Below are 25,958 nucleotides of genomic sequence, written 5' to 3'. Positions count from 1 at the left end.
TTATTGTAGTAGAGAGGTTTTATTGGGACCATTTCACTCTCGCAAAAACACAGCATTGCCCATAATCGAAGTTGCAAATTGATATGAAGAGTTTTATCTTTAAAATATGTTTGACCCTTCTTTTGACATGTCAAACTCAGGCCTGTTTGAGATTTAGACTCTCCGCCCTGCTAAAGGTTGAAAAGTCAAAAAAATGGTCTGTACCAAGACAAATCGAAGTAAGTAAAATACTGGTCTTAAAGAAAAAAGTTGATGAGATATTGTTCACCCTTTCTATCGCAGGGGAAATTGTGGAAACTTCCTGACAAATCTTAAGCTTTGTTGAAGATATCGTAACAGGTGCTTGTCACATGCCACCAATACACTAAAGCGATGCCTCTTGACAATAAGCTCACAAGTCAGTTTCCAAAAGTTGTCTATCTTCTTCATTATCAGGTTTGCACAGCCTTGGTTCATTTTTCTCTTCCGGATCCAAGCCATCGAAGAGGACGGCCTTTTTCTTTTTCTTCTTCTTCATCTCAGTTGACAAATGTCCTTGGATCTGCACTTCTGGTAGTTCCGACTTTGGTGACACTGTAACCCTACTTACGTCAAACCCGTTTCCTGAAAGAGGCGAAGGGAGGGATAACTTTCCAGAGCCTTCTTCCTGAAGAATTAGAACCACTGTTCGACTGCAACCACTTAACTGGCGCTCCTCGATCTTGTCATTGTTGTTTTTAGTGGTTTCTGGGTCATATTCCCCCATTTGGCTTCGGCGGTTTTGGAGTTTTTGACTACTCCTCCGCACTGAGACCCATCGGCTGAATTGGGAATCGCGCAAAGCATCTCGAAAGCTTTCATTGAGGGATGTGTACAATATTGGATTGGCTATCGAGCTCATGAGGCCGAAGATCAAAGAGAAGGCATAGCCCACAGAGGGCATAGAATGCCTTTCGGGTAAAAGTTGGCGAAAGAAATCGTGAAATACACTGTACAAGACCGACGGAGTCCAACTCAGGAAAAAGAAAATAGTGATGAAGGCAAGGAACATGTTTGTTCTTCGTCGTCTTCTGTTTACATTGGGGTTTTGGCTGGGTGGTCTGAAAGCAGGGATAAACAGTTCAGTTAGCAATGAAAGTGACATTGGCCCCAAGGGTGAATCCCCAAAAGGTTTCAGTGTTAATTAATGCTTAGACTAAGCTGAGAGAAGCTCCTTTTTGTAATTCAATTAAAGCGGCCAAAGCATCGTTCAACTAATCAGGGAGACTCCCATTTTGGGTCTTGTACCCCATTTGTGTGCCTTAAAGTGCAATAAGCAATTCTTACTCTATCTTATCATTCGTGGGTTTACCAGTCCCATTAATAATCAACATGATTTGGTTTCGCCCATTAGCTCCTCTCAATAACAGAAGCCCTCAATCTTCCTACTTCCCTTGCTTGTTCAAAGGATCCCTACCACCAAAACGCCTACCTTTAAATTATCTGCCCACGCATTTTCGGTCCGTTATCATTGATCAGAATCGTCAAGGAAATCGAAGGAAATGCCATCAGCACAAAATGACCATATTCTCATTACCAATGATGACAGTGTGGAGTCTGGATCCAATTGACCGTGCTTCAGAATCTGTGGCATTGCCTTTGATCCTTCAAGCTTAATGACATGTGTCTATTAGCGATGTGTCCATGCAAGATCAGTCCCTAACAATTCAACCGGAATATCTACGTAAAGATATTTCAGGCGTGCATTCATAAAAAGAGGGCTCTTCAAATGGATCCGGCTTCGAACATTGGTGGAGACAAGAATACCATGTGAAAGCCAGCAAACTTTCTCCTAACACGAACACTACATTTGTTACCCATTTTGGGCCAAAAAATAGAAGGTAAAAAAGAAATGCAAATCAACTCTTCAAATTCAAGTGGCTTAATTAAGAGATCATGCAAAGTGTCCTCTTCTAGAACCTCTAATATTCCGACGAAAATCGCGTTTTCCTGTTAATTGAATTCCTCTCAGTAATAGAAAACGTGCACTACATCTGTCAATGTTGGATGGAGGTGCTCATATGTGTTAACGGCCTAGTATGTTCAAATGTTCCAGTGCTGGAGCATCTAATGATGCGACTCATGAATGACTAGTAATGAATGCATATCGTTAACCAACCATGACATAGCGAGGCTTTTCAATGAGCCTCAGGATTTGAAAGCTCGCTACTATTCACCAGAACAAGAACTGGATGTAAGTAGTCTACATGATATATCATCTTCCCGAGGTTGTCTTCAAAGAAGATTTGAGTTTAGGTGTGACTGGTTCAATGGGGCCTGCATTTGATGCCAAGCACATCTCAACTATGTAAATCTTCATCCTGACTTGCGATGAAACAAAGCTTACATTTCATGGGCTGTTAAATCTGAAGGGATTTTCCGAGCTATGGAGTGAATCCATTCTCAAAACGGTCGTTCTTGAGGCAATCCATCTTTTTGCGAGAGAATAGTTCCATCATTGATGGCATTCTTCCTGTTTTTGAACAACTTGCGAGGAAATTGAATTAAAAAATCATGACGAAGCGTTGGTTTCAAGTCTTAGGTAGATTCATTTATTGGAAAAATGAATATTCGCTTTTTTACACGAAGAGAAGGAGAAGATTTCAGGAGAAAACATGAAAGTATTATCACTTTGAGGTTCATTTTGGAGTGGAAATTCACTTTTAAATTAAATCTCAAGCGGTTCGATTTCTGGCCACTCGCTTAGAAATGTCTCATTTTGAAATGAAGATAATCGATGGGCCCGTTCGGACTGGAATCCATTTTCAGTTATAAGATATAAACCCAAAACTTTTCTAATCAAATTTTGTATTTATGTGCATGTGCTCTCGGCAATCCAAACTGAAGTTTGTTTGATCCTTCCTTACCAAAATCTAGGATACTATCATTGAATGCTTTAGAAGAAATCGATTACCCAGACCTCTTCATTTGAACATGATATTTAATAGAAGAAAACTGAGAAATGAAGCAAATCATTTCAATAGTACTGGGAATTGTATTCCCTAGAGCGGTTAGAAAAACCCCTGAAAAAAATAAAAAAAATCAAGAATGAGAAAAACATAAAGACATGTAAATTTTCAAACGAGATAGCAGATTTTGGATTCAGTATAAAGTTTGTCCTTGTCAGCATTTGGCTGACGTGGAGGCAAAACGCCAAAAATGGCAATTCTCTTGCACTCCGATCACAACGTCAATTACCTTGCCAACTTGACCAAGTGAGACCCTCAACAATGAACGCCAAAATGCATAAAGAATGACGAGGGCATCGGCAAAAACCGGTCAAACTGTGTTGGGAAAACGCCTGGAAAGCCTTCCTATACAAATCAAAGCATATTTTGACAGAAACGGACATCGGATCAAAAATGATCTACTCTCCATGGTAAGTAAAACATTTCAGGAGTGTACTAGATCACTCCAGAGCTGTTGCATAGACATTCTAAATAACTAATGGAATACTCAGTAGTAGATGTTTGTATGAGTTGAAAGTGATTTATATCTCTGGGACTTGTTGATGGCTTCATGTTTCTATTTGTCAAGGTCTCTGGCTCCCTAGACACATATTAACATTAACAAAATCCTGGACAAGTACAAACTTATCCAAGTCTGACTTAAATCCTGCTACTGGATCAACGCCTACATAAGCCCAACGTATATTTGAGGGCAACAAATTAAACAATGAAGGAGCCCGAGAAAGAAGAGAGTTGTACTTTATTGTTCTTACTAGGCTGGATTCTGGAGGACTCAATTTAGATTGGTTGAAGCATAAGGCAAAGCGGTCTTCAATCCTCTACGTATGTCTAGAAAAATGTCTTTGGATGTGCTCGACCTTTTGCAAACCTAGTGAACTAATTGGAGCACAAATGGGCGAGGTATATTCAAGATGCGGTTGGACAATTGACTTGTACTGAGTTAGCATCGTGATGCTATCTCTGGACTTAAACGTGCGACATATCCATCCACACATTTGAAAAGCTTGAAGTCATTTACTGTATTTCATGGCTTTCTGTTCACGAGTGGCTGGAATGTAAGTTTCCAGTCATCTTTGAAGAGAAAGCAGATTTCCATCAATCAACTTTGGCTTGTAACTGTTTCGAGTCAAAAGCTTACCGTGAAATATCGTTATCACAAAAGAAAATTGCTTATTCAGTAGACGTCACTCTCTTTGAATGAAGTTCATTCAAGGTCAGATTAGACACGGTCAACAACTCAAAGTGATTTACCTTTTTGTGCCCTCTCGTTTGAAGAGGAGCTTCGGACAAGCCCTCGCTCTTCTCTTCAACCTCGATAGCTTGAAAAACCGAACTTGCCAAAGTTGTTTTTAACATACTGGCTAACGTGCTTCAAACCTGTTTGTTAATAAACTTCATGCAACGCAAGTAGGGACCAATGAATACATGGCGGTTTGCTCGTGTGAAATTGTATTAAAAAGGAAATTGTCTTGGGCGTGTGAATGCAAATGCTTTCAACATGAAATGCTTGATAAGAGATAACCCATGCACTTCAAATTACATTTCTATTGTTGCCCTGACAAGCCTTGTACTGAAAGCGAAAGAGTCTCATCAGCAAAAGGGATTTGTTGCAAAGGAACATTTTACCTAATTTCGAAAGTGGAAAATTCCTCACAATAGGTTTTGAGATGTTTTGGTTATTCGTGTTATCCTGATCAACTAATAGCACTAAGAACAAAACACAAAAAACGGGAAAAGTAATAGAATATGAAAAGCGGTTTGCTGTCCATACAAACCGGAAATGGTTTTTGAATGTTTAAACAAACGCCATATGTGCCTTACAACATATCTATTGCGACTTTGCACTTTTTAAATGGGCATGTCAAATTCATATTGTCACCATAGATAGTTGTTGTTTTCGTAGACACAAGTTTTAGGTTAAAAATTGTGACTTAATTGTCGAATATCAGCCTTACATGGTCAAAATATTTGTGCACAAAGTTGTTAGGAAATCTGCATAGTTAGTAAAATCATTCTAAAAAATGGCCTGGTTTCATAAAAATATGACATATTGCCCAACTTAGGTCTTACCGAGAGCGTATCCGGTAATATATGGCTGCATATAAGCAAACAACAATCACCACGGTAAGGAGAAAATGAAAAGAATTGGCGATGATGGTGTAATTGACAGGAGAAGGGTCCACCCAATCGACTTGACAGAAATATCGGTCACCAAAGTACGGATATTGCCACAACTTGGCCGTCATGAACACTGGCGAAACAAAGGCCGTGCTAATCCCACCCAGAACAAAGGACACCACAAAGGCCTGGAAAAGAAGGAGTGTCGGTCATTTCGAGTTCGGTCATCGAGAAGGCCCTTGAAACCACGAAGGAGCCCAAGACTGGGCTTGTGAAGTAGTGGCCTTTGCATGCAAGAACGCCAAAACTAATCTCCCTCCAAAAGGAAAAGTGAGAATTAATGACCTCGTACCCGTGGTTGTGGAAAAGGCGCCTTAATCTTACGCTTTACTGAGCCAAGCTTCCGCTGTTTTGGCTATTTTTTCATTATTTGCTATGAGTGCCCTAATTAAGTCTGACGTGCACAGGGACTTGTACCTGAAATTGCCGCTTTTAGGTTAGGTAATATTTTTGGCCATTGACAGGGGTAGTTGTTCTGGCTTCTAACATCTGTGCCATTTTTGGTTAATGTTGGAAGCCACTCAAAAGCAATATGTGTACGATAGAGTATAAGGCACTGCTGTACGGCCAAGGCGTGTTGGAAGCCACTCAAAAGCAATATGTGTACGATAGAGTATAAGGCACAACAAGAGACAAAATGAAAACTGTTTGTTGTGAAATTCCATTCATGACACTGCAGAAAACATTCGTGATGGCGTCATATTTCTGATTGTTGGCCGGACCCATTTTCTTACCTGTTTTGCGGTCATCTGTTTTCGATGGGATTGGACAATGAATCGAAATCGGTCACAAGCAATGGCACCAATGCAGAAAGATGACATAAAGATCGGAAAGTCTTGACCAGCCATCACAAACTTGCAGATGAACTCGGTCTTGCCACCCAATGGCCAACGGCCTTCCAAAGTGTACCACAATGTCAACGGTGAGGTGAAGAGACACAAGGACAGGTCCGAGAAGGCCAAACCCACAATGAAAGAATTCCGAGGATCCACTCGAAGCTTGTTCGAGGATAGAATGATGCATAAAATTACCAAGTTCAACACCGAACCAAGAATGATGATGGGTATGTACAGGGCGAGGAGCAGATAGTAGATGTTTTCTGGGATATCAAGGTTCCACAGAAGCGCTCGTATCTCCTAAAGAAAAAATTGAAAATATCATGTTTTAAAAGCTGAATTAACTTTTTGTCGCTTACTGATTGTGTATGCCTTGCTCGACTCTTGAAAAAGAAACTGAGAGGCTGTTTCGAGCAAAGTGCAAGAGGGCCCATATTCAGACAGAGGAATAGACATGATTTTATCTACGTTTGTTTTTCGACCCTGATTGTGTAAGATTCTCTTTTGCTTTGATCACACTTTTTGTCACTAAGAGACGGTTCCAGGATGACACAACTGTCGGACCCTTTTTGCTTTTTGGTATAAAGGCATATGTCGAGGATGGAGATGAAGATCGAGACGATCATTGCTCGCCTTTCTCGTTAACACCCATTTTCGTCAGCCTGTTCAACCCGTAAGTTCCTGTGAAAATACTAGATTTCTCGGCCACGCTAAATCTTTGTCGGAACTTGGGACCCAATTGCCCACTCATGATCGTTAAGGAATGATTTACTCAATTTCGGAACAATACATTGGCCATTGTTATCTTGCCTTTTACTTTCAAGCCAAAGTACGGGTTGGCTCAAAGGCAGAGTCAAAATGCAAAAGAATGAGTTTGGGAGGGCAAAAAAATATGCTACTTTAAGCTCACTTGAGCAAACACATGGTGGGGACACTTTATCTTTTTCGCTCGGGAGATTGCTCAACCTCCTGTTTTTTTCCAGAATTATGAATGAGTTCTCCTCGGTGACTCCTCCACTTTTTTATAATTTTCCAAAAAACGAGCTTCGTCCTTCATGTTTGAGAGGGCCCAGAAAAAGATCCCATTCCGGCGGTTTTTGAGGTACTTTGAAACGCTAGAGTGATTTCATTTCATGGATAAGTGGACAAAAGGCCTTTGAGGGTCTTATGCGGTTGAAGCTCAATGGAGTAATTGAAACGTAATTAAAACTCAATGGCTTGGCTGATTAAAGATCGATAATTATTGGAGCAAAGGGCAGATCAATGAAACAGTGCTAAGTCATAGGGCCCATTAAGCAACAATTGTTTCTTGACATCATTACATCATTTTAAGCGGAGGTCTGTATACGAGCTGAAGCATCGTCATGAGAGAGCCACACCTTAATTCAAAAAATGGTCGTTCTCTATGTCTCATCAAGTTGTGACAGACATGGAACATTCATAGTAGGAACAACCCTTTCTCTGTAAATAAGGCAATGCCTATGAAGTAAATTGCAGCCTGCGACTTGCTCACTTCAATCTCAGTCTCTTTGTTTCTTAGTTTGCCTTCTTTCCTTAGGTCTCGTGTTTAAGTCTTGTCATATTAGATCGGGCACTATATGCTGACTGTGACAGTTTGTTATTTGACATGGCGATCATGATCTAGGTCGTGCACATTTAGAGTCCCTCCTTGGAATGAGGGTGTGACGCTCTCTAATGATGATGCTTCAGTTCATATACGTACAGGTCAGTTGCAATTCTTGAGACAAAAATCAGTTGTTAAGGGGTGAAATTACACTTCCACTTTATTTGTTTCGTCGCTCAGACGATATTGCGAAAGAAGCGGACTACCTCTGCTTTCAAATGCATTTAAGTAATTCCAATGTATAATGATGTAGTTAATGACAAAAAAAAAATGTAAGCCACAAAAAACGTTACAATATTATTTTTGTGATGGTTGGATGTTTGATGAGTTTTCGAACTATCTTTCTTAAAAGAACGATGGTCAACACATCTCAGAGGGAATTTGCAAGGAGCATGAATTACTTTGGCCAAGCATCTGGGAGAAGGATCTTGGTGGCCTTTTCAATGACTAGAATTATCACCTTTTGAAATTCAACTAGTATTCCTAGTTGAGGTTGTCCAAAATGTTACCCTTAATACAAAATTTGGGCTGCTTGCCAATCAAAAAAACATTTGGATCTCGAATCCCCTCGTGCGTGTTTTATTATGTGGTTGATTTCATTCCCAAAATAATTTTTAAAGATTCATCCCAATATCCTCTGCATGCCAGGGGCGCTCCATTTTGACCAAACGGTGACTATGTCTTGTAGTGCCATCAAATAATTCGTCAAAGAAATGTTAGATTTCTTCAAAAGGATTCACATTTTACATGGTTCAATGGCGAATTGTGCTTACATCTGCTAACATCAAAAAACCGAAAACCGCAAGATTGCTGTCAACCATTTTGAATTTCCCACCCTTTTTACCTCGAAATTTCAAATCTGGAATAAATAGAAGTATCAAGATGTTCTAATTCCGCCTTCAAAGGTAACCTGTATGAGGAAGGAGACGTGGTGCAGTGGTTAGAGCAGTTTCCTTACATTAGAAGGGTTCCATAGTCAATTCTCCTCCCCGACCTTTCTCAAGGAAACTTTTAGACTCTGACCACGCCCACAGACTGAGAACCAAACTGATACTGACATGACACCTGCTGGATTCTTGGATACGGTCGTCTCCTCTCGTCTCACCCGTCTCACCACGGTGGTCGAAAAGCCTTATAAAGTATTGAGATAAATACTCAAATCCATCCTAGCAGTCTTCTACCTCTCAAAAAAAGGTAACTAGTAATTTTGACCTGATTGATTTATTGAATTTTGGCTCAAATTTAACGCTCACATGGCGAATAGTTACCAAGATTTGTTTGGATACTTCTGATAGACTTCAAAAAGGCTTTTGAACCACTATGGCATTAGTCTCACTGGTGAGACGAGAGGGGTACGCTGATCATCGAAGAATCTAGCTACAGAAACAATTAACGAACGATGTGATGGCTGACTTTGCTGGCCGGGCTAGACTCCGATCTTTGCATCCAAATAAACATTCACCTAATTCGCTCCATTTTTCAGTAATTTTTCGAAAATTACAAAAATTCCCTTTTTCTTTTTCTTTTTAATATTTTTGAATAAAATTAAAGTCTAGTACATATAAATCATTTCAAAAACGCGTTCATCTGAATGAATATGGTTTCCTCAAGTTTTTTTGATGTTTTTTACAGCTATTTTTGTCACACTTAGAGTGACCAGAGAACCACTGTGCGTCAGAAATTGAAGCATTGTTTATCTATACATCAAACCAACTCCTTACCCTTACTACAATGCTGTACTACCACCCTAGGGTTGAAGTTGAGAAACTCTGCCTCAAGTTAATGGGACATGGACTGGCTTTACCAGGTTCTTAAGGAAGGGATTAGGACAGAGCTTTTCGCGCCAATGGTTTTGTCCCTCCCTAGCTTGAATGGAGGTGGAGGAGATCTTTCCTCCTTCGCCATATATCACTTTGGACAAAGAGTGCCTAGAAATTAATTCCGAATGTCACTCTCTCGCAAGCGCAGAAAAACGGTATCTTAAGAGAGTCCCAAGATGAGCTCCCAGTTGCTGGATTCTTCGATGATCAGCTTACCCCTCTCGTCTCACCAGTGAGACGACTGCCACAGTGGTTCAAACGCTTTTTTCAATTCCAACAGAAATATCTAAGCAAATTTTGTTAACTATTAGCTATATGAGCGCCAAATCTGAGCCAGAATTCAATAAATTAATCACGTCAAAATTATTTCTAATGGTTTTTGCAGGGAAGAAGACTGTTAAGATGGATATGCACATTTCGCTCAATACTTGATAAGGTTTTTTGACCACTGTGGTGAGACGGGTGAGACGAGAGGATAGGAGACGACCTTATCCAAGAATCCAGTTTTTATTACAAGAGAACGCCAGGGAACTCAGCACCCCATGGGGGGAGTTTAGAATCTTCAAATCCGTCACAATACTCTTCGGGCACTTATTGAACGTATTTACATGTTTTAAAAACCATTTTTTAGCCCATAGGTATTTGTTTAAATTTGAAGATGTACCGTATGTTTTTAGTCGGTTGTAAAATAGTTTCAAGCAATGTACCCAAAAATAAGAAAAACTGATTCATGAACCTCTTCTTTGCCTGCGATCGTTTTTGACTTCTTCTTCTGGGTTTCATGACAGCATCTTGAAGTTCAATTGTATTACAAAACAGACCCTTGTAATAGACGGTTTATCAAGGTTTGAATTGCAGCTCATGCACTTGTTGGTCAAAAAAATGTATCTATTGTACGTACAGAGGTCTTACGACATGTAACTCAACTATTTTCTCCTCCAAAAACGATGTATTCCTGTTCCTTAACGATATGTGGTTGTTACGGACAGCTCAGTGAATTTCTTGAAAATATGCATTAAAATCATTGAAAGCACACAGAGTTCAACAATCATTGCAATTTCACAAAAATCAATGACACCTCCAAGAAGCAGTTTTAATTAGTTTCAACAAGTCTTCAGGAAAAGCTCAAATCTATAAGATTGCCTGTTGTACATACTGTTTTCAGAATTCAAGTAAATGTGTAACTAAAACCAATTTTGATGATGAAAAAAGACACTCTTAGTGTGTTTCAAGTGACACGATAGAGTATTTTGAGCTATTTTGAGCTCATGCAAGAAAACAATAGTAGTATTTAACATTTGCGATATTGAAAATCTGTATTAATTCTATGGGAATTTATCTTCAGATAAAACAGGGACATCTTCAAGTTAATAATGATGAAAATTGGGCAATCAAGTCCGAGTTAACCAAGGAGCTGTTAAATAGATCCCACCATAATTTCCAAATAAATGCCGAGTAAGTGTGTTCCCCATTTTTATTAGGTTTTTGAAAATTTGAGGTATTAAATTGTTTTTAGGCATGTAAGTTTTTTGTGCGGGTTAGAATTCCATGCAGGAATGAACATATTATCTCTGAATAAGTCATCGAAATGACTGATTATCAGGCACCCTAATATTACTCACGGCCAGTTCATAAACAGGTTGAGAAGGCAGGACAGCTAACATTCGCGGGAAAAACTGCCAACAAGGCCAGCCGCGCGGCATTATTCGTGAAATTCCGTCCTAATAGGACGTGAGTGTGACAACCTCCACCCGCCGCCCACCGGTTGCCCCAATTTCACGATATGCCTCATCCATGATCTCACCTGAGGTATTAGGTGCGGCACTAAAGAGAGCATAAACACATACACTCCTCTATAGAGATTTCACTTGCAGCCACCTACCAAAACTTGTGCGACTCTACATTCAGGGTCCCTACCCATAATGAGAAATCCAAAGAGTCAAATTCAATGCTAAGATAGCTTTGAGGCTCCTTTGGACACATCGGAAAGCTGCTAAGCGAACAAAGCGCTCAGCGTCGAAGTGCTTCAGATCTAATTCCAAATAAAGTCGTTCGCCATTTCCCATCGGAACCCAATCCCGATGTAGCAGACGAAGCAAATCCCTCCACTTTTTCAATACGACCTTGTCAATAACGTGGGACAAAACGTGGGCAAAGATGTGTTAAAAATGCGACGTAGAACCTCACCTGGAAGAACGATTTGAGTTTGGCATATTTGGTGCTATTGGGATTGATGAGGATGGTCCACTCCTCCAATCGAGAGACATCGTCTGCCACTGTCAAGTTCATTATGTTGAAGATATTGATTCCCGGAGGAACTGGCTCGGCCACCATTGGTGATCCCACGTAGGGATTGAGGTAATTGAGGGCAATGATGCCACGCTCAGGGACGATCTCGAGCTCCGTGCTATTCAGATAATAAGGCAATGGAGATGAAAAATCCGTTCCCAACTCCATTCTTCGCCCGGTTCCCACGGCAGCTCGTGGCCTCTAAAAGAGCAGCATAGAATGGGAATCAGATTCAAAGCAAAGCTGCCAATGCCTTAGGGAAATCAACTCGGAATTGCCCAGAACCCATTAGAGGTCATTTGACAAAAGAGCAGATTTGATATCTGATTTCATTACCTCCGACAAAGACCTTGAACATTGACAAAAAGTGTGATGATACTGGTGCTAGAGGGTCTCTGAAATCTGATATCGGATTAATCATGGTGTACGTACAAATGGATGTCAGGACTAGACAACACAATCAGCTTGTACTGCATTCAAAGAGCACATTATACGTACGTGTCTATCTGGTTCCACGCCAATGATCAAAATGACGTTTGGATGCTAAGGAAGAATAGCTATGGGGTTTGGAACGTTTTTTGGCTAGATACAGACCTCTACTTTTAGAATGTGACTGATTACAGTTACATTGGTTTGAAATTTGAGCTATTACATTACTCGCTTTTCTATAATGATTAATCCCAATTATAAACACTCGGTTTTCAATTGTAAATTATACGATCACCACGTTTTCACGTGTAGCTGATTACAGTGACACGATTTTCAAATTTAATTGATCACAACTACTAAGTTTTCGACCATACTGTTTTACAATTACTCGGTTTTTAAAGGCAATTCGTTAAATTAATCATTATTCTCATTTTTTTTGTTTAATTGCGTTCCTTTTTTTATGTCCACCCAATTTGATGTGATTTATTTCTCATGACAAGGCTCTAAGCAGCATTGAGAATAAAAATCAAGAAAGTTCAAGTTAGTGCACGAGGTGGAAGCGCACCTAAATGAAGATCTATTTGATCTATTTATAAAGATTTGATGTGAACGAAAGATCAAAATGTAATTTTAAGTTGTTATTGAAGTGTATGAAATGTATTTGTATGGCAGAAATGTAATTAGATTGATTTTAAATGTACTTGATTACATTTTCGGCTACTTGAAAATGTAATTGCACAGGAAATTGGATAACTATAAATGCAATTATAATATTATCACTGTCGGAACCCACTGGGTATTATGTTCGGTCACTTTGGTGAATTTTAGAGCGAGAGCGCATTTAAAGCCTATTGGTGCTCATTTTTAAATACTTAATCACCACAATTTGCTATTGGTAAACGGGCTGACTGATTGTTAAAACTAGCACAATGAAATTTAAAAGTGGTTTTTTATTTAACTTTAAAAAGAAGCATTTTTCTGGTCGATGATTCATATTAATGCTTTCATAAACACACTTCGATAGAGTTCTCCACAACCAGACTAGAAGTTTTGGGCAGGACTCGTTTCTAATATTGAATGCAATGTTTGTTTAAATCAAACGTATTATGCTGTATAGAAAATAAAGGGCAAGGTTTCCGGACGTCAAAGCACTTTTGCAACGAGCGTACCTGGTCAAAGCCTTTGTCTCCGGGCGAGGGTTTTGATATTCCAATTTAATGAAATCCAGTAAAAAAACATTATCATGAAATTCGAAAGCCTCGTTAGCATTGTCGAATGAAAAAGATTGAAATAGTGACAGGGAAATTATCTAAGCGAAGGAATACTTAAAATTTTCTCGTCCCTGCATGGAACAGATTAAGTTCAAAGAAGCCGAAAGCTTTTTCGTATTTATTTTTATTACAATGACCTTTCAACGAACATTCAGTTTTGCTTAGGTGAATGAATGAATGACATGAAAGGAAATATATAACTTTTCTCTAGCACGAAAGTAAACTAACAATAGGTTATAATATCCCTGAAAGTTTACTTAGAATGAATATTCATAATAGTGATGTCAAATCGGTCAATGGGAAGTTTTATCAATTTTGATTTTTAAGTTAGACAATTTCCATTGACGCTGAATAAAAGTTTTTAGAATGTATAAAAATAGTTATTGCCAAAATTGCAAAAAGAGAAGTTAAATTGTCAGATATATTGTGATGATATTTCAAATACATAATTGGCTAGTTTTTTTCATGTTTGGAAAGCTGCTCGATAATCTTACATCCTAAAGAAAATGAAGGAGCATAGTTCAGTCTTATGCCATCGAAGAGTTTAATCATTTTTTGTCTTTACAATAACTTCAGACAAAGATAGGACGTTTTTCGATCCATCTTAAAGCAAAATGCAATTTTCAAACTAGATTAGGGAAGAATTTGATCCTGACAAATGAGAAAACCACTGCAATGTAAATCTTTAAGGTTATTGGAAGTACTTATAGTCACGTTTGTTTCACTTCCAGCATGTCTTGTCCACTCTTCACGACATGTTCCATCTTGAGGAAGGAAATTCCATCACAGTGAGCTATTTTCTCAAGAACGTCCAGCCAGCTTTTGATCTTAGATAACCGAATTATATAAAAGAAGGACGGCTTATGATTGATCGCACTATGTTGTTCCACGACTGGACCACGACGGATAATGTCTCTTGAGCTCCATTGGGTTTACATTTATGTGACTAGCACTCAAGGAGGGAATACTATTGGGAACGGACAAATTTTCTAATTGCTCCTCTGCAACAAGTGGAAAGGGCCATTGGAATTTTTCGTGCCGAATGGGTTATTGGAACATTATTTAAAAGCACTTTGCATTCCAAATGAACGCCAGTAACTATTGTGCTTTGGGTCCGATCCTTGAAAATCAAACTCAAGGACTCTTTCAGTGAAAGCTTTGGGTCTCTCGTCATTTTTGGGGAAATTGATGCGGGCTCAGCGCTTTTTCTCCTTGAAGAGGATATTTGAGATTCGAGCCTCTGATTGTTCAGCACTCATCATTGTTTTGAAGTGGTTTCTTCTCATTCTAAGCAATATGTAGCGTATACTGATGTGTCTATCAATGAGTAAATAAGGAAATAAGATAGATTCTTGTGATAATTGTGTTGTCAATGCCAACTTTCGGGGTGTACTTTTTCGACCATTGTCACAAAAGATACAACAGCTTAAAAACGGTTCACTTTTCCAAAACAAAAACCCGAAACATTGTAAATTAATGAAGATTCATCTGGCAAAAAGCAAAGGAACTAGCTTATAATGCAAATTGTCCAAAAAAATCCAAGTATTTCCTATTCATTTTTGCTAAATTAGACTGGGTATTTTCTCGTTAAAGCTGAACCTCTTCTGCTCCCACAAGTTTGCAATGTGTATGTTAGGACCAAAGCCATTCTTTTCCAGTCAAATATAGATTGCGATTAACACCTAAGTTTTTCCTCTCATTGTCAGTTTGACGTTGAAAAATGAAAGTTCGTAAAAGAGCCACTTATCGATGATCAACAAAAAGATGGTCTGGTCCAGAAATGGAATTATTCCAAGAATCTTAGGCATTAACTCTACACCTTTCGAACTTCCTGAACAATTCATTTGTTGAATAAATGGTGTTTTGTAATCAACCTTAACGTAAACTTATTCTGGACTCCTAAAACTCAAGACATTAGTAAAGGTAGCGATGTTTTCGCGTGAGGTCAAAGGTCAAGACGGCAAAACAAAATGGGACTAATGGGACTGAAGTTCACAATTTTTATCAAAATATACAATACGTCATGTTTAACCAAGGACTCTGAAGAGAGGAAACGACACGGCTTTCCTTGGCCCGCCAAGTTAGGCCATGGAGTTGAATAAAGATGGTAACTCTGGTACCAATAAGACAAGATTACATAGTACATTTAAGTGGTTTTTTAGTAAACAACGATCTCTTTGATATACAATTTTGTTCATTTACTACATATTTCTGCTTTAATTTTGAAAGTCAGAAGAAAAAATAAAATACCCATTAATATCAAATTAATCAACAACCGTCGAATTGTCTTTCAAATCAGTGACATATTGCGCAAAACTGGCTCAAAAACACTCATAGTAGATAGAAAATCAGCAAGAATCATTTTATTAATTGATGAGGAACTTACAGTGACAAAATATAAATGCATGGAATGGGCAATAAAAGTACATTCACATAAATGATAACATATTAGAATATATGGGATGGACATTGGATCATTTTGTCTTAATCCACACATTTAACAAAAAACATCAGGCATCGATGAAAAATGGATGAATTGTCTCTCAGTAGAGTTTAAATTTCTACTTATTAGGAAGTTTACATACAAGCAGGCATTATTTAAGGGATACAGAGTAATACCAAAGTTCAGTACACTTGATTTCAATTTGAACTTAGAACTCAAATAATTCTTTTCATTACAAAAGCATCCAAAATAGTCAAATAAAACCGGTGTTTTAACTCTCAAGATGTATTACTCCATGAATACGAAGATTAAAATGAGTTTAAAGAACAATATGTAGCTCTGAGCTACAATATGTCTACTTTTGGATTGAGGGCCATTCCCAGAGTGAGAACCATGGTTTCATAACAAATTCACCAAATTGCTTGAAATTTGGTCAAGATGTTTAAAAAAAAATTCAAGTAATATTATTAGCAAAAAAGTGTTGACTGAATGTGTTTAGAGCAAACTCTTGCTTTATCAAGAAATCCTAATTAGCACTTTTCATTTGTTGCACTTCAAAACATGTTTGAAGTCCCTTAAAGTATATTTATATGCCTGGTTTGAAGCACATACCGTTAATAGTTACGAAAAACGATATCAGTCACATAGTTATGCCAATAATCGACATTCAAAAATTTCAGCACCCAAAGTTTAGGCCTAACTTGGCGGGAAAGGCTTGATGATTACAAACAAGTGGCGTTTCCTAGCTTTAGTGTCCTTGGTTTAACTATGGGGTTCTTGCTAAATCCACCGTTCTATTTTTGACACAAAAGGAATCAAACAAATTAAAAAATTCTAAAACAATCTTTAAAATGTCTGATTTGCATAAAACTTATCTGCGTATCTTTTATTCAACTTCTTTTGCTTCCATGGACAAATATTCTGCTTAAATGACAACAAATCAATGTTTCAACATGTATCATCCACTAAAGGGAATGTAGTTCAAAGCATTTTAAAAATAAATGATATCCTTCGCCAGTCATCGCATATCTTCAGTTCTTTTGGCTGATTCAGACCGTGAATTTGCAAAATGCCATCAATACACACCACACAGTTATTGCCAAGACAACGGCCTTCAAGTCAACAACACCTATACTAATGCCATGATTTTCCATAAAGGCTCTCTGCCTTCCAATCATGAAGGAGGTCGTCGTAGTTTGGAACCTTTGGGGGTCGCAAAAAGAGACCATCTTGAGCAATACTACCCAAAAAACTTCTTCTTCGGTTAATGTGTCCCGTTAAGAAATTCCTGGTTTAACTCTAGTCTCAAGTACGAAGATGCTCTCTCTGTTGGCATACTGCGACCTTAAATGCCAAACTCATTCATTGTCGTTATTTCTGGCCACCCTGTAGACCTCGTCCATCTGGCTCTTTTAATAGATTTCCATGAACTGCAAACGTTGATTGAAAAGAACGAACGAATTTATAAATATTACATATGAGCGCGAGACGACAGGAATGTCAAAGATCTTCTTTGAACCTCTAATAAAACGCTAATGAATGAACGGAACCATTTGTTGGTTTTTGATGCCAAGATGCGATAAATTTCAACCGGTGGTGGTTGTTTTTTGTGTACTTTTCTTTGTGCTATGTTGAGTCATAGGGTTAAATTCGGCCGGCCGACTGAACCAGCCTTGCCAACACCTTTAACTATTCTGATAAGCAATATCATATTCATTATCAGAATGCATGTCATATCTCTGGGACACGAACACTCTCTTGACCATTCAATAAATTGGCTTAAGCAATCTGCCAAACACATGAATAAATCATACCAAATGTACAAATTCCCCTTTTAAGATAAAGCATCTAACCCATTTTTAAACCTAACCTTTTTAGCTTTATCTAGTTAATTTAGCTTATCTCGAGTTACTTCTTAGACAAGTGCATAAAAGTTTATTATCCACAAAATATTCCCTAAGAACATTTTTGTCGGAAAAGCACCTTGTTATGCAAAAGACCAATGGATTCAATTGCAAACACATCCCGCATGTACGTACGTGCTTACGTACGTACGTATGTACGAATGTGGATGATTAATGAAAACACTTACCTCTCAAAGTATTAATATGGATGAATCTTTCATAAAGATTTCCAGTTGGTTGTTATGAATACTAAACAGAGGATTTTGGGTCTTTTTGGGGCGAAAACACAAGTTTCTTTCCAACAAACTTGGATACACTGACAAACATCACTGAAGTCCAACCAGTCTATCAAAGGCACAACTTGCCAAGAGTCCAAAGATTCCACTGCAACTTTTTCTCCTCTCGCTCTTCCTCTCTCGTCTCTTGTCCATGGTCTCACGGACGTTTGGTTTGTCTTTGGCGGCCTTCGTTCGAGCACTCTCCTCTTTTAGGCGGAGGAGCAATCGAGAAAAGGCCGCGGAACTCCCGCCGAGAGCTGGGAAAATGTTAAGGCTTGGTGTTTTGACTTCAAAAACCTGGGATGTACAACAGCAACAACAACACTGAAGAATCATTTCCGCTCTTGCTTTGAGACTGGCGCGAGTTGCAACTTTTCAACTGACATTTTGTACCTTTTGGGCCTGGTTGCATCCAAGTAAGATAGTTGGTGTGTGTATTCACACCAACACAAGCACACAAGCATCCTTGGGCAAATTTGGTGGACCATTGAAGGCTCTGAAATGCCCAAAAGACTGTCAAAAGGGTTGGGAATAAATGAAAAGATGAAGTTGCCGACCCTTTTGAGCGTTCAAAAACATATCGAGCTTTCCACTTGTCCCTAAAGAAAACTGAATAAAGTGAACATTACGATTTTTAGTCCAAATTTTCACATCAGGGGACAAATGGATTGCAGGGCTCAATAGTGCAAACCTTGACATTCACTACAATTGATTCTGAATTTTAGTTGAGAAAAAAGCTCATTGACACTTTTGAAGATGTATTTAAAAGATACCTTTTGCACATCCTTTAAATACCGCATGCTACATTGTCCCAATCTTCTTGGTTTCTTGCAATATAGTAGTTTTTTCTCTAAGTCTCACATTATTCCTGCTTGCCACACAAAGTAGCAAACATAAAAACATTTGAATTTTAGCCCAGGTCTCTTCAACCTGAGAGATAACTAAAATAAACCACCCCACTAGAACCAAATTTGATCTAGAAACTTGCATGGTTTAAGACATTCATTTGGTAGTCCAAGCTAGGAGACAACTTCAGGGCCTTTTGATTTCAAAGATTTTGAAATAATGAAATATATTGAAACCTTTGGCAATTGCTTCAAACTTCTGCAAACATAGTTTATTGTTGTCTTTTTTTTCTTTTATACACATATCTTTGCGTTTGAGAAATGTTTTCTCCTGCACAAGTAGATTACTTGGAGCTTTAAAAAATATTTGGGTGATTATTTGGCCCTTATAATGATTCCTCCTTGGATTTGATTTCCCAGTGTGTTATTTTATGCAAAATATATCAGCAATACCACTATTTTTACAGAGTTTCCCATAGCGTTCTTTTTATTCTCACGACGTTCTGACTTTTTCTTTGAACTTTGATTTCATAACGTTATTGCCGTTTACAGGTCGAAAGGTATTACTCCAGTTTGTCACAACTTTTACATTACACGCAATTAGAATTTTTTTTCATCCTAAAAGTAAACTATTGGGACGAAAATCAGTAATTACCTCTCAGACTCTTAGTTGCTATAACTATTATCTTACTGCTTTGAGGTTTTAAAAGCTTTTCTAACCTTTATTGCGATCAGTTGCTTATGTTCCTGCCGTTGATGTGGATGAAGAAATCTCAAACATTTTCTGTACAATACGACTCCTACAGAGCCAAGAAATTGTAAGAAATCTTGCTGGAAAAAGGGAAAGGAGACTTATTTACGTCGAGGCAGACTTTTTGGATCGTTTCCTTGGGAGTGACACAACATCAGGAATAGCCATCTGTAGGACTACGCCAGTCTGGACTATTTGGGACAGGATAAGAAAACTCCCCATTCTGCTACCGAAAGAAAACAATCATTCCGGGCTCCAAGGTCCCATACGGGTGACTTTATGGCTTCCCAAGGGCGATAATCGAGGCCGTACACTTAGTTTCCGTTCCTAGTGTGGCTTGCAAATGACCTTTTTCTTGGCCCAGGTTTTAATGCAAGGCAGTAACGTGCTCATGAACCTTCTTCGTTCATGTTCATGGTGTGCCTTTTATTTCATAGAAAAGTAACATATACTATCCGATGTTTATAATCATTTACTTTTTGATTTCTGGTGCATTGAGTCGTTGAACCGACGTAGCGTATCAAGTCATGAAATGTGAAAGACATCAAATAAGAATTGATCGTTTTTTAGTCGGTCAAAATTGGTTTGGTTTCGGCATATGTTTTCAAACTCAAGACAAAAAAATCATGTTACTAACGCGTGTTGCTTAATTCTTTTAAAGCAAGTAAAAGAAATACAAACGAGTTCACGTGTGACTATGGTATTGGCAAACAAATGTAAGATGTTATCAAAAAATCTAAATTTGCTTAATTTTTTACTTTTTGGTAGCCTACCCAACACCGGTAAGTTTTTGTATGCTAGGGTAGGAGGGTTGAGCCTCTCCGATTGGTCAAGCCAATCATTACGTCTTCCGTTTCCAAAAAGTTCCAATTGACATTGTCTTGGTCCGCATCAGATTGGTTCTCCGTCTGTGGGTGTGGTTTTAGCCTCTACGTAAATGTTGCTTTGAAAAAGTCAGGGAGGATAATCGAACCGGGGACCTGCCTCAAGGTGGGAAACTACTATCCTAAGGTCTCTAACCTATTTTAGTAACATGGTTATTGACATTTTGAAAACAAAATTGTATCTTTTTTTTTAGATTGTTGCTCTTTGGTCTATAATACCACATCAAATAACAGCGGCAAGAGATCAATATTGAAGACCAAAGACCAACAAGATCAGGAACATGCCTTACAAGAGTAAGGTCATTGTAACATTGGTCTGATATTTTCCGTTGTCCGTACCACTTCTTTGAGCTCAAATCAGGGTCAGAAAGAAGTCATTCATCTTCGAACGAATGTTCCTCTAATTGACTCTCAACCCAATCTTTACTTAGGATCAAATGGTGAATGGAGATTGGTTGTGGCAAGATCTTTAGCATATTTCGTTAGACAAATACGATGCGGTTGCTTTGACTGTTTTTTTGGGCAATCCGCAATTTTAGATGTTGTAGGGCGAATTTGTTGGAAATGAATGGATCTCGAAATGAGGACCCTCAACGATTGAAATATGACCTTACTTTTTACAATGAGGTTTCTTGTAATTGCGTATCAGTTATCAACATGAGATCAGTTCTAGATGTGACTGGAAACAAGACAGATGAATGCCCTACTACCTTTGTTTTTCTTAGTCCTTGGAAACCCAAGCTTTTGAGTCAATAAGTGCCTTTTGGTGTTTTTGTATAGCAACAAAGTTTCAACACTCCCGATAGTTCTAGTGAGGCATTGGGTATTTCTTCTATAAATAACTACATCATCATGAAAGTTTTTCCTATTCCCAAAAAAATACTTTGTCTGAGATTGCTTCTGTCAATTTCGTAAAGTTATCGACGTCCTCTCAGTTGTGCTATTTTTCTATCATTTCTTCTTTTTGCGGCAATTTTACAACAATTGAGAATGGAATCCCCAGCAATACATTTTTAAATATTCCTTACTTCACATCTTTTGTTATATACTGTTTACCTAACTCATTCTTAGTCGGCCCTCTGGAGAGTACTCGAGTCAACAGAAACAATTGAAAAATTCAAGATACAAAATCTATGTAACTTATCTATGTAAAATATCTGTTGCACTAACGAATCTGAGTTGGCGGATCTGGATAGCCCTTAAACGTAGGATTCATGAAAAAATAGTCAAAATTGTCCATGTCCGACTTGAAAGATGTTTCTAGATCAACATCTACATACTCCCTATACATGACATTTGGTCTGCCAAGGAATTTGAGTTTGCAGATCGAGCTAGTCCTTGAATATATGGTTGATCAGGAATGGTATCTAAAAAATTGTCCAAGTCTAGCTTGAAAGATGCAACCGGATCAACAAAGCCTACGTATTCCTTACGAATATTAGAGGGAAGCAAATTAAACAATGAAGGAGTTCGAGAAAGAAGAGAAGTGGACTTCATTGTTCGAACTAGCCTGGATTCTCGAGAATTGACCCTAAATCCTGGGTTGGGACAAAGCTCATGGATACTTTTGAAGACGTACAGTATCAGATACCTTCCGTATCTTCTCTGAACACTGTACAGTCCCAACTTTTTAGCCTCTCCCAATAGGAGAGCTCTCGCAATCCTGTGATGTTCCTAGTGAAACCTCTTGGGACTTGTTCGACCTTTTGCAAACCTGCTGAACTCATTGGAGCCCAAATGGGTGAAGCATATTCAAGATGTGGTTGAACAATCGACTTGTACAGAATTAGCATCGTGATACTATCTCTGGACTTAAACGTGCGATATGTCCAACCACACATTTGAAAAGCTTTACCCACCTTGAACTGGATATGCTCATCGAACTTTGAACGTCCAGCCCATAACTCCTAGGTAAGATCTATAAAAACCAGGCCTCAGTACAGGAAGTTCTATTGACATCCTTCTGAGCTTCTCAAGTGGAGCTACGAAGCCTATATGAAAAGGAGATTTTTTTTTCTATGAGTATGATTAAGAATTTCAGTGATCGCATTTCGCAATGTCTGAATATCAATGATAGGGAGGAACAAAATTATAAGAAAAGGCAATTTGGCAGCTTAAGCTCCTCTTTACCAATTCCATTTGTCTTTTCTTATTTTTTCAAACTTTGATCTAAACTTTTTTGTGTTGAGGTTGGAGCAGTTCGGGCGCTAGAGTTGTTTAGACATTTTGAATGTAAAGATGCCACCGCAGTAGCAATGTAAAAAGATACATTTTGAACAATTGAAATCACTTGCTGAACTCGCTCAACTTCCCTAAACAGTTAATTCTAGTGCCGAGGTGAGTCCTGTAAGACTTGGGCTCGTGCAAGTCCTTTGATTTTTTTACTTTTGGTCGGACTCGCCGAGTCTTTTACTAAAGCTAGGTCTAGCAAAAACACCGTCTTACGAAATTCTGAGAGAGAGTCTAGACTCGAGTCGGGCCAATTTTTTCTTTTTAGGTTGGTTTTCTCAATACCTTTTGCATTGCATTTTCTGTTTTTTGGCCTTCCCTGAAGATAATAAATATTTAATTTGGTTTTGCGATCAAACAACGATAAACACAATTTGATTACTTTTTGAAGAAAGTGCAAGCTAACATTCTGAATAAGAATTCTGGTTGTTTTATTTCTTTTAGGGACTGATTTTTGCTTTCCCCGTAAGAAGTTAAACCGAGCAATCAAGGTTGCGTGAATGCAAAGTTTGTTTCGAGTAATTTCTACTAAAACTGCAGCTGTAAAAGAGTCATTTCAAATAGTGGCGGTCATGCGTCTATTTTTCCATCTCTTTCGTGAAAAAGTAGGTGTGCTAGACGTTGTGGGACTCCGAAAAAAAATTGGTCTTGAAAACATTGTGAAAGAAATGTACAGTGGTTAAAAAGAGAAAAAATAAACAATTTAAAAGCATTTACGCCTACGTAAGCTCTTCAAAAAATAACAAGATTCGCTGGACTCAAAACGATCCTGATGAACTGGTAGCTTAGGGGAAGCTAGGCCTAGAGAGTGCCATGCGAGCTAACTGGACGAACTCGTTATCAGAGCGAAAAAGTGATAAATGAATGGTTGATAGGGTATGGTTTCTAATTGTAGAGGCGCTGCTTTCAATCGGCTGTAGGTGTGCACGGTTCCAGTTACCGATTCAGTTGCAGTAAAAAACACTTTTAATGTTTTTTTTTTGTTTGGGTTTTCACTGGCCTTACAAATCGTCGCAAGAAAACGTCATCTCGGATATAATTAAAAGGAAAGATAATGCCGCCACTCAATCGCTAAACAACATTTGGTCTACCAACGAGTTTGAATATCAAATTCAACTCCTTTTTGATTTGGGAAAGTCTAAAAAAAGACAAGAGCAGTTGAGCTACCTCTGCCATCGTGAGTTTGATCCAACCCAATATTATTTTGTGAACAAAAGCGCCCTCAGGAGCAAAAAACAGTATGGCTTCAGAAGATGATAAATTGCTTACCATGACATCTGTATCAATTGAAAATGTGTCCTAAGGTCGAACATTGCAAGTTAATTTCCTGTAAACTGAATCATAACCTAACTAATGCAGTTGTGTGCCTATATTTTGTATTAGATAGAAATGCAGCAGAGAGGCTAAAAGGGGCTAAAAACGAACCTTTCCCCACTGTGACAGTTCTTCGTGGGCTTGATTTGTTTTGCATATTTACAACACTTTTGCGCATTTTCACAACTTTCTTTCCAGTTTTGACCTTTTCCACACTGTGACAGTCCTTTGTGCGCCACAACACTTTTTTGAAAATTTACATCATTTTTGCGCATTTTCATAACCTATTTTTCAATGTTGACACCTTTTTTCACGTTTTCTCAACTTGCCACCCGTTGCCGCCACAATCTGGGTCAGGGTTGCCATTATGCTGAACTTTATTGAGTCAAATGACAATTAAACTAAAACAAATTCTAACGTATTCAATAGGGACTCTGCTGGCGAGGAAAAGAAGTATATTTGTTATGACCATTATTTAGAGGTCTTGTATTCCATTGTTATTCAAACGCTAATTAGACCATCTAACTTTACAAGTGTCAAAATTTGAAGAACCTTTTGCATTTCAGCCAATACTAGAGCATTTTCCTTATAAACAAAGTGTGCTTGAAACTCTTATCCAACCCTTATCCTCACACTTGTCTTTCATCAACTCTTTGAAAAAAAGAGATCGGCCATTTTAACCACCGGTGGTCATTTTTGACCATATTCCAGCATTTTCTGCCATTTTCTGCCATTTTTCGCCACTTTCTGCTATTTTGGTCACTCTCTGCCATTTGCTACCCCTCAAGTGGGCGAAAGTTGGGGAATATTTTCCCATCGCTGTCTGGAAGTCAATTGTTAAACTGCATCTAGAATATGCATCACCAATTTGCAATGTACTGCTCAGCATTCTTTCAACTAGTTGTATATATCCTCGTCATCTTTGGTATTGGGATACATTAAAATTGCTTGGGATATACAGTTTTCAATGAAAAAGATATTTATTGAACCGGATTTCTGGATAGGCATTTGTCCATAAATCACTGACCAACCCTAGTTTCAAGGACTTTTTAGATCGGCTAATACTAAGTCGTTTGTAAACCAAGTTTTTCGTTATTGTCCCTGACCATAGTATATTGTTGTGTTTTGTTTTTACACGTTCAGACTTAATATATTTTACATTGAATTGCCTTCCTCATATTCTTTCAAATCCCGTATACCTTGTGGCAACAATAGGCCTGATTCGCCGGGTTTTAATGAAGCTGCATTTTAACGTCAAGAAAAGGGCAAGACGTTGATTAATGGGACAATGTAACATCCCAAGTTAGATTTGTTAGTTCTATAGCTAAGAAGTACGGTTCCGGATACCTAAGCACACACTGAAGATCTAGTTCTATCAAAACTCTCATAACCCTCGAAAGTTAGTATTTTTCCGAATATTGTGAGCAGATTCCATCACTCATAGGATATCTAGAATCCTAGGTAAGTTAGAATAAGTTAAGTTATAAGTTAATAAAAAGTTAGAATAAAAGTTGGTCCAGTGTCGATGGTATTTATTCAAAAGAGGGTCAAGAGATTTCACTTGCGTATGATGTAGGTGTGAGAATGATACAACCAAATGGGATCTCCATGAAAAATTCTTGGATATACCGGTATGCATGAATAATTCCTTGTCATTACTTTCGCAAATATTTACCCACCTAATCAGTGGCAAATGTACGTGTGTACCTTCGAGTATGAGAACAAACAAAGACAAAATCAAAGGGACTGAATTAAGGTCGACAAGGTGCCAAATCGATTCAAATTACACTTCAAGTCGGAAAATAAAAACAAACTTTCACAGTATTGAGAGCATTTTGAACATGGTTCTCAACCCAAATACGTAAAAAAACACTTT

At 38.3% G+C, this 25,958-nt stretch overlaps 1 protein-coding gene across 1 annotated transcript; it reads right to left on the bottom strand.

Annotated features, from left to right (window-relative positions):
- LOC131884016 (neuropeptide F receptor-like) lies at positions 1-24,410 on the bottom strand. The gene is made up of 6 exons (XM_059231643.1): positions 24,194-24,410; positions 17,970-18,555; positions 11,633-11,935; positions 5,900-6,301; positions 5,058-5,293; positions 1-1,079 (listed from the first exon to the last, which is right to left on the bottom strand). The coding sequence occupies exons 3-6, from the start codon at positions 11,900-11,902 to the stop codon at positions 392-394; spliced, it is 1,596 nt and encodes a 531-aa protein (XP_059087626.1). The 5' UTR covers positions 11,903-11,935; positions 17,970-18,555; positions 24,194-24,410; the 3' UTR covers positions 1-391.
- Positions 24,411-25,958: the final 1,548 nt, after the last annotated feature.

Source organism: Tigriopus californicus, chromosome 7 (assembly GCF_007210705.1).
Source record: "Tigriopus californicus strain San Diego chromosome 7, Tcal_SD_v2.1, whole genome shotgun sequence".
Lineage (NCBI taxonomy): Eukaryota > Metazoa > Arthropoda > Copepoda > Harpacticoida > Harpacticidae > Tigriopus > Tigriopus californicus.
This window is presented reverse-complemented; position numbering and strand designations above follow the sequence as displayed.

Excerpts from the sequence above, each read along its gene's own strand:
- LOC131884016 (XM_059231643.1), bottom strand. The coding sequence starts at position 11,902 with ATGGAGTTGGGAACGGATTTTTCATCTCCATTGCCTTATTATCTGAAT. Across the intron at positions 6,302-11,632 it reads AACTCAAATCGTTCTTCCAG|GAGATACGAGCGCTTCTGTG; the intron begins GTGAGGTTCTAC and ends TTTTTTCTTTAG. Across the intron at positions 1,080-5,057 it reads TATTACCGGATACGCTCTCG|ACCACCCAGCCAAAACCCCA; the intron begins GTAAGACCTAAG and ends CCCTGCTTTCAG.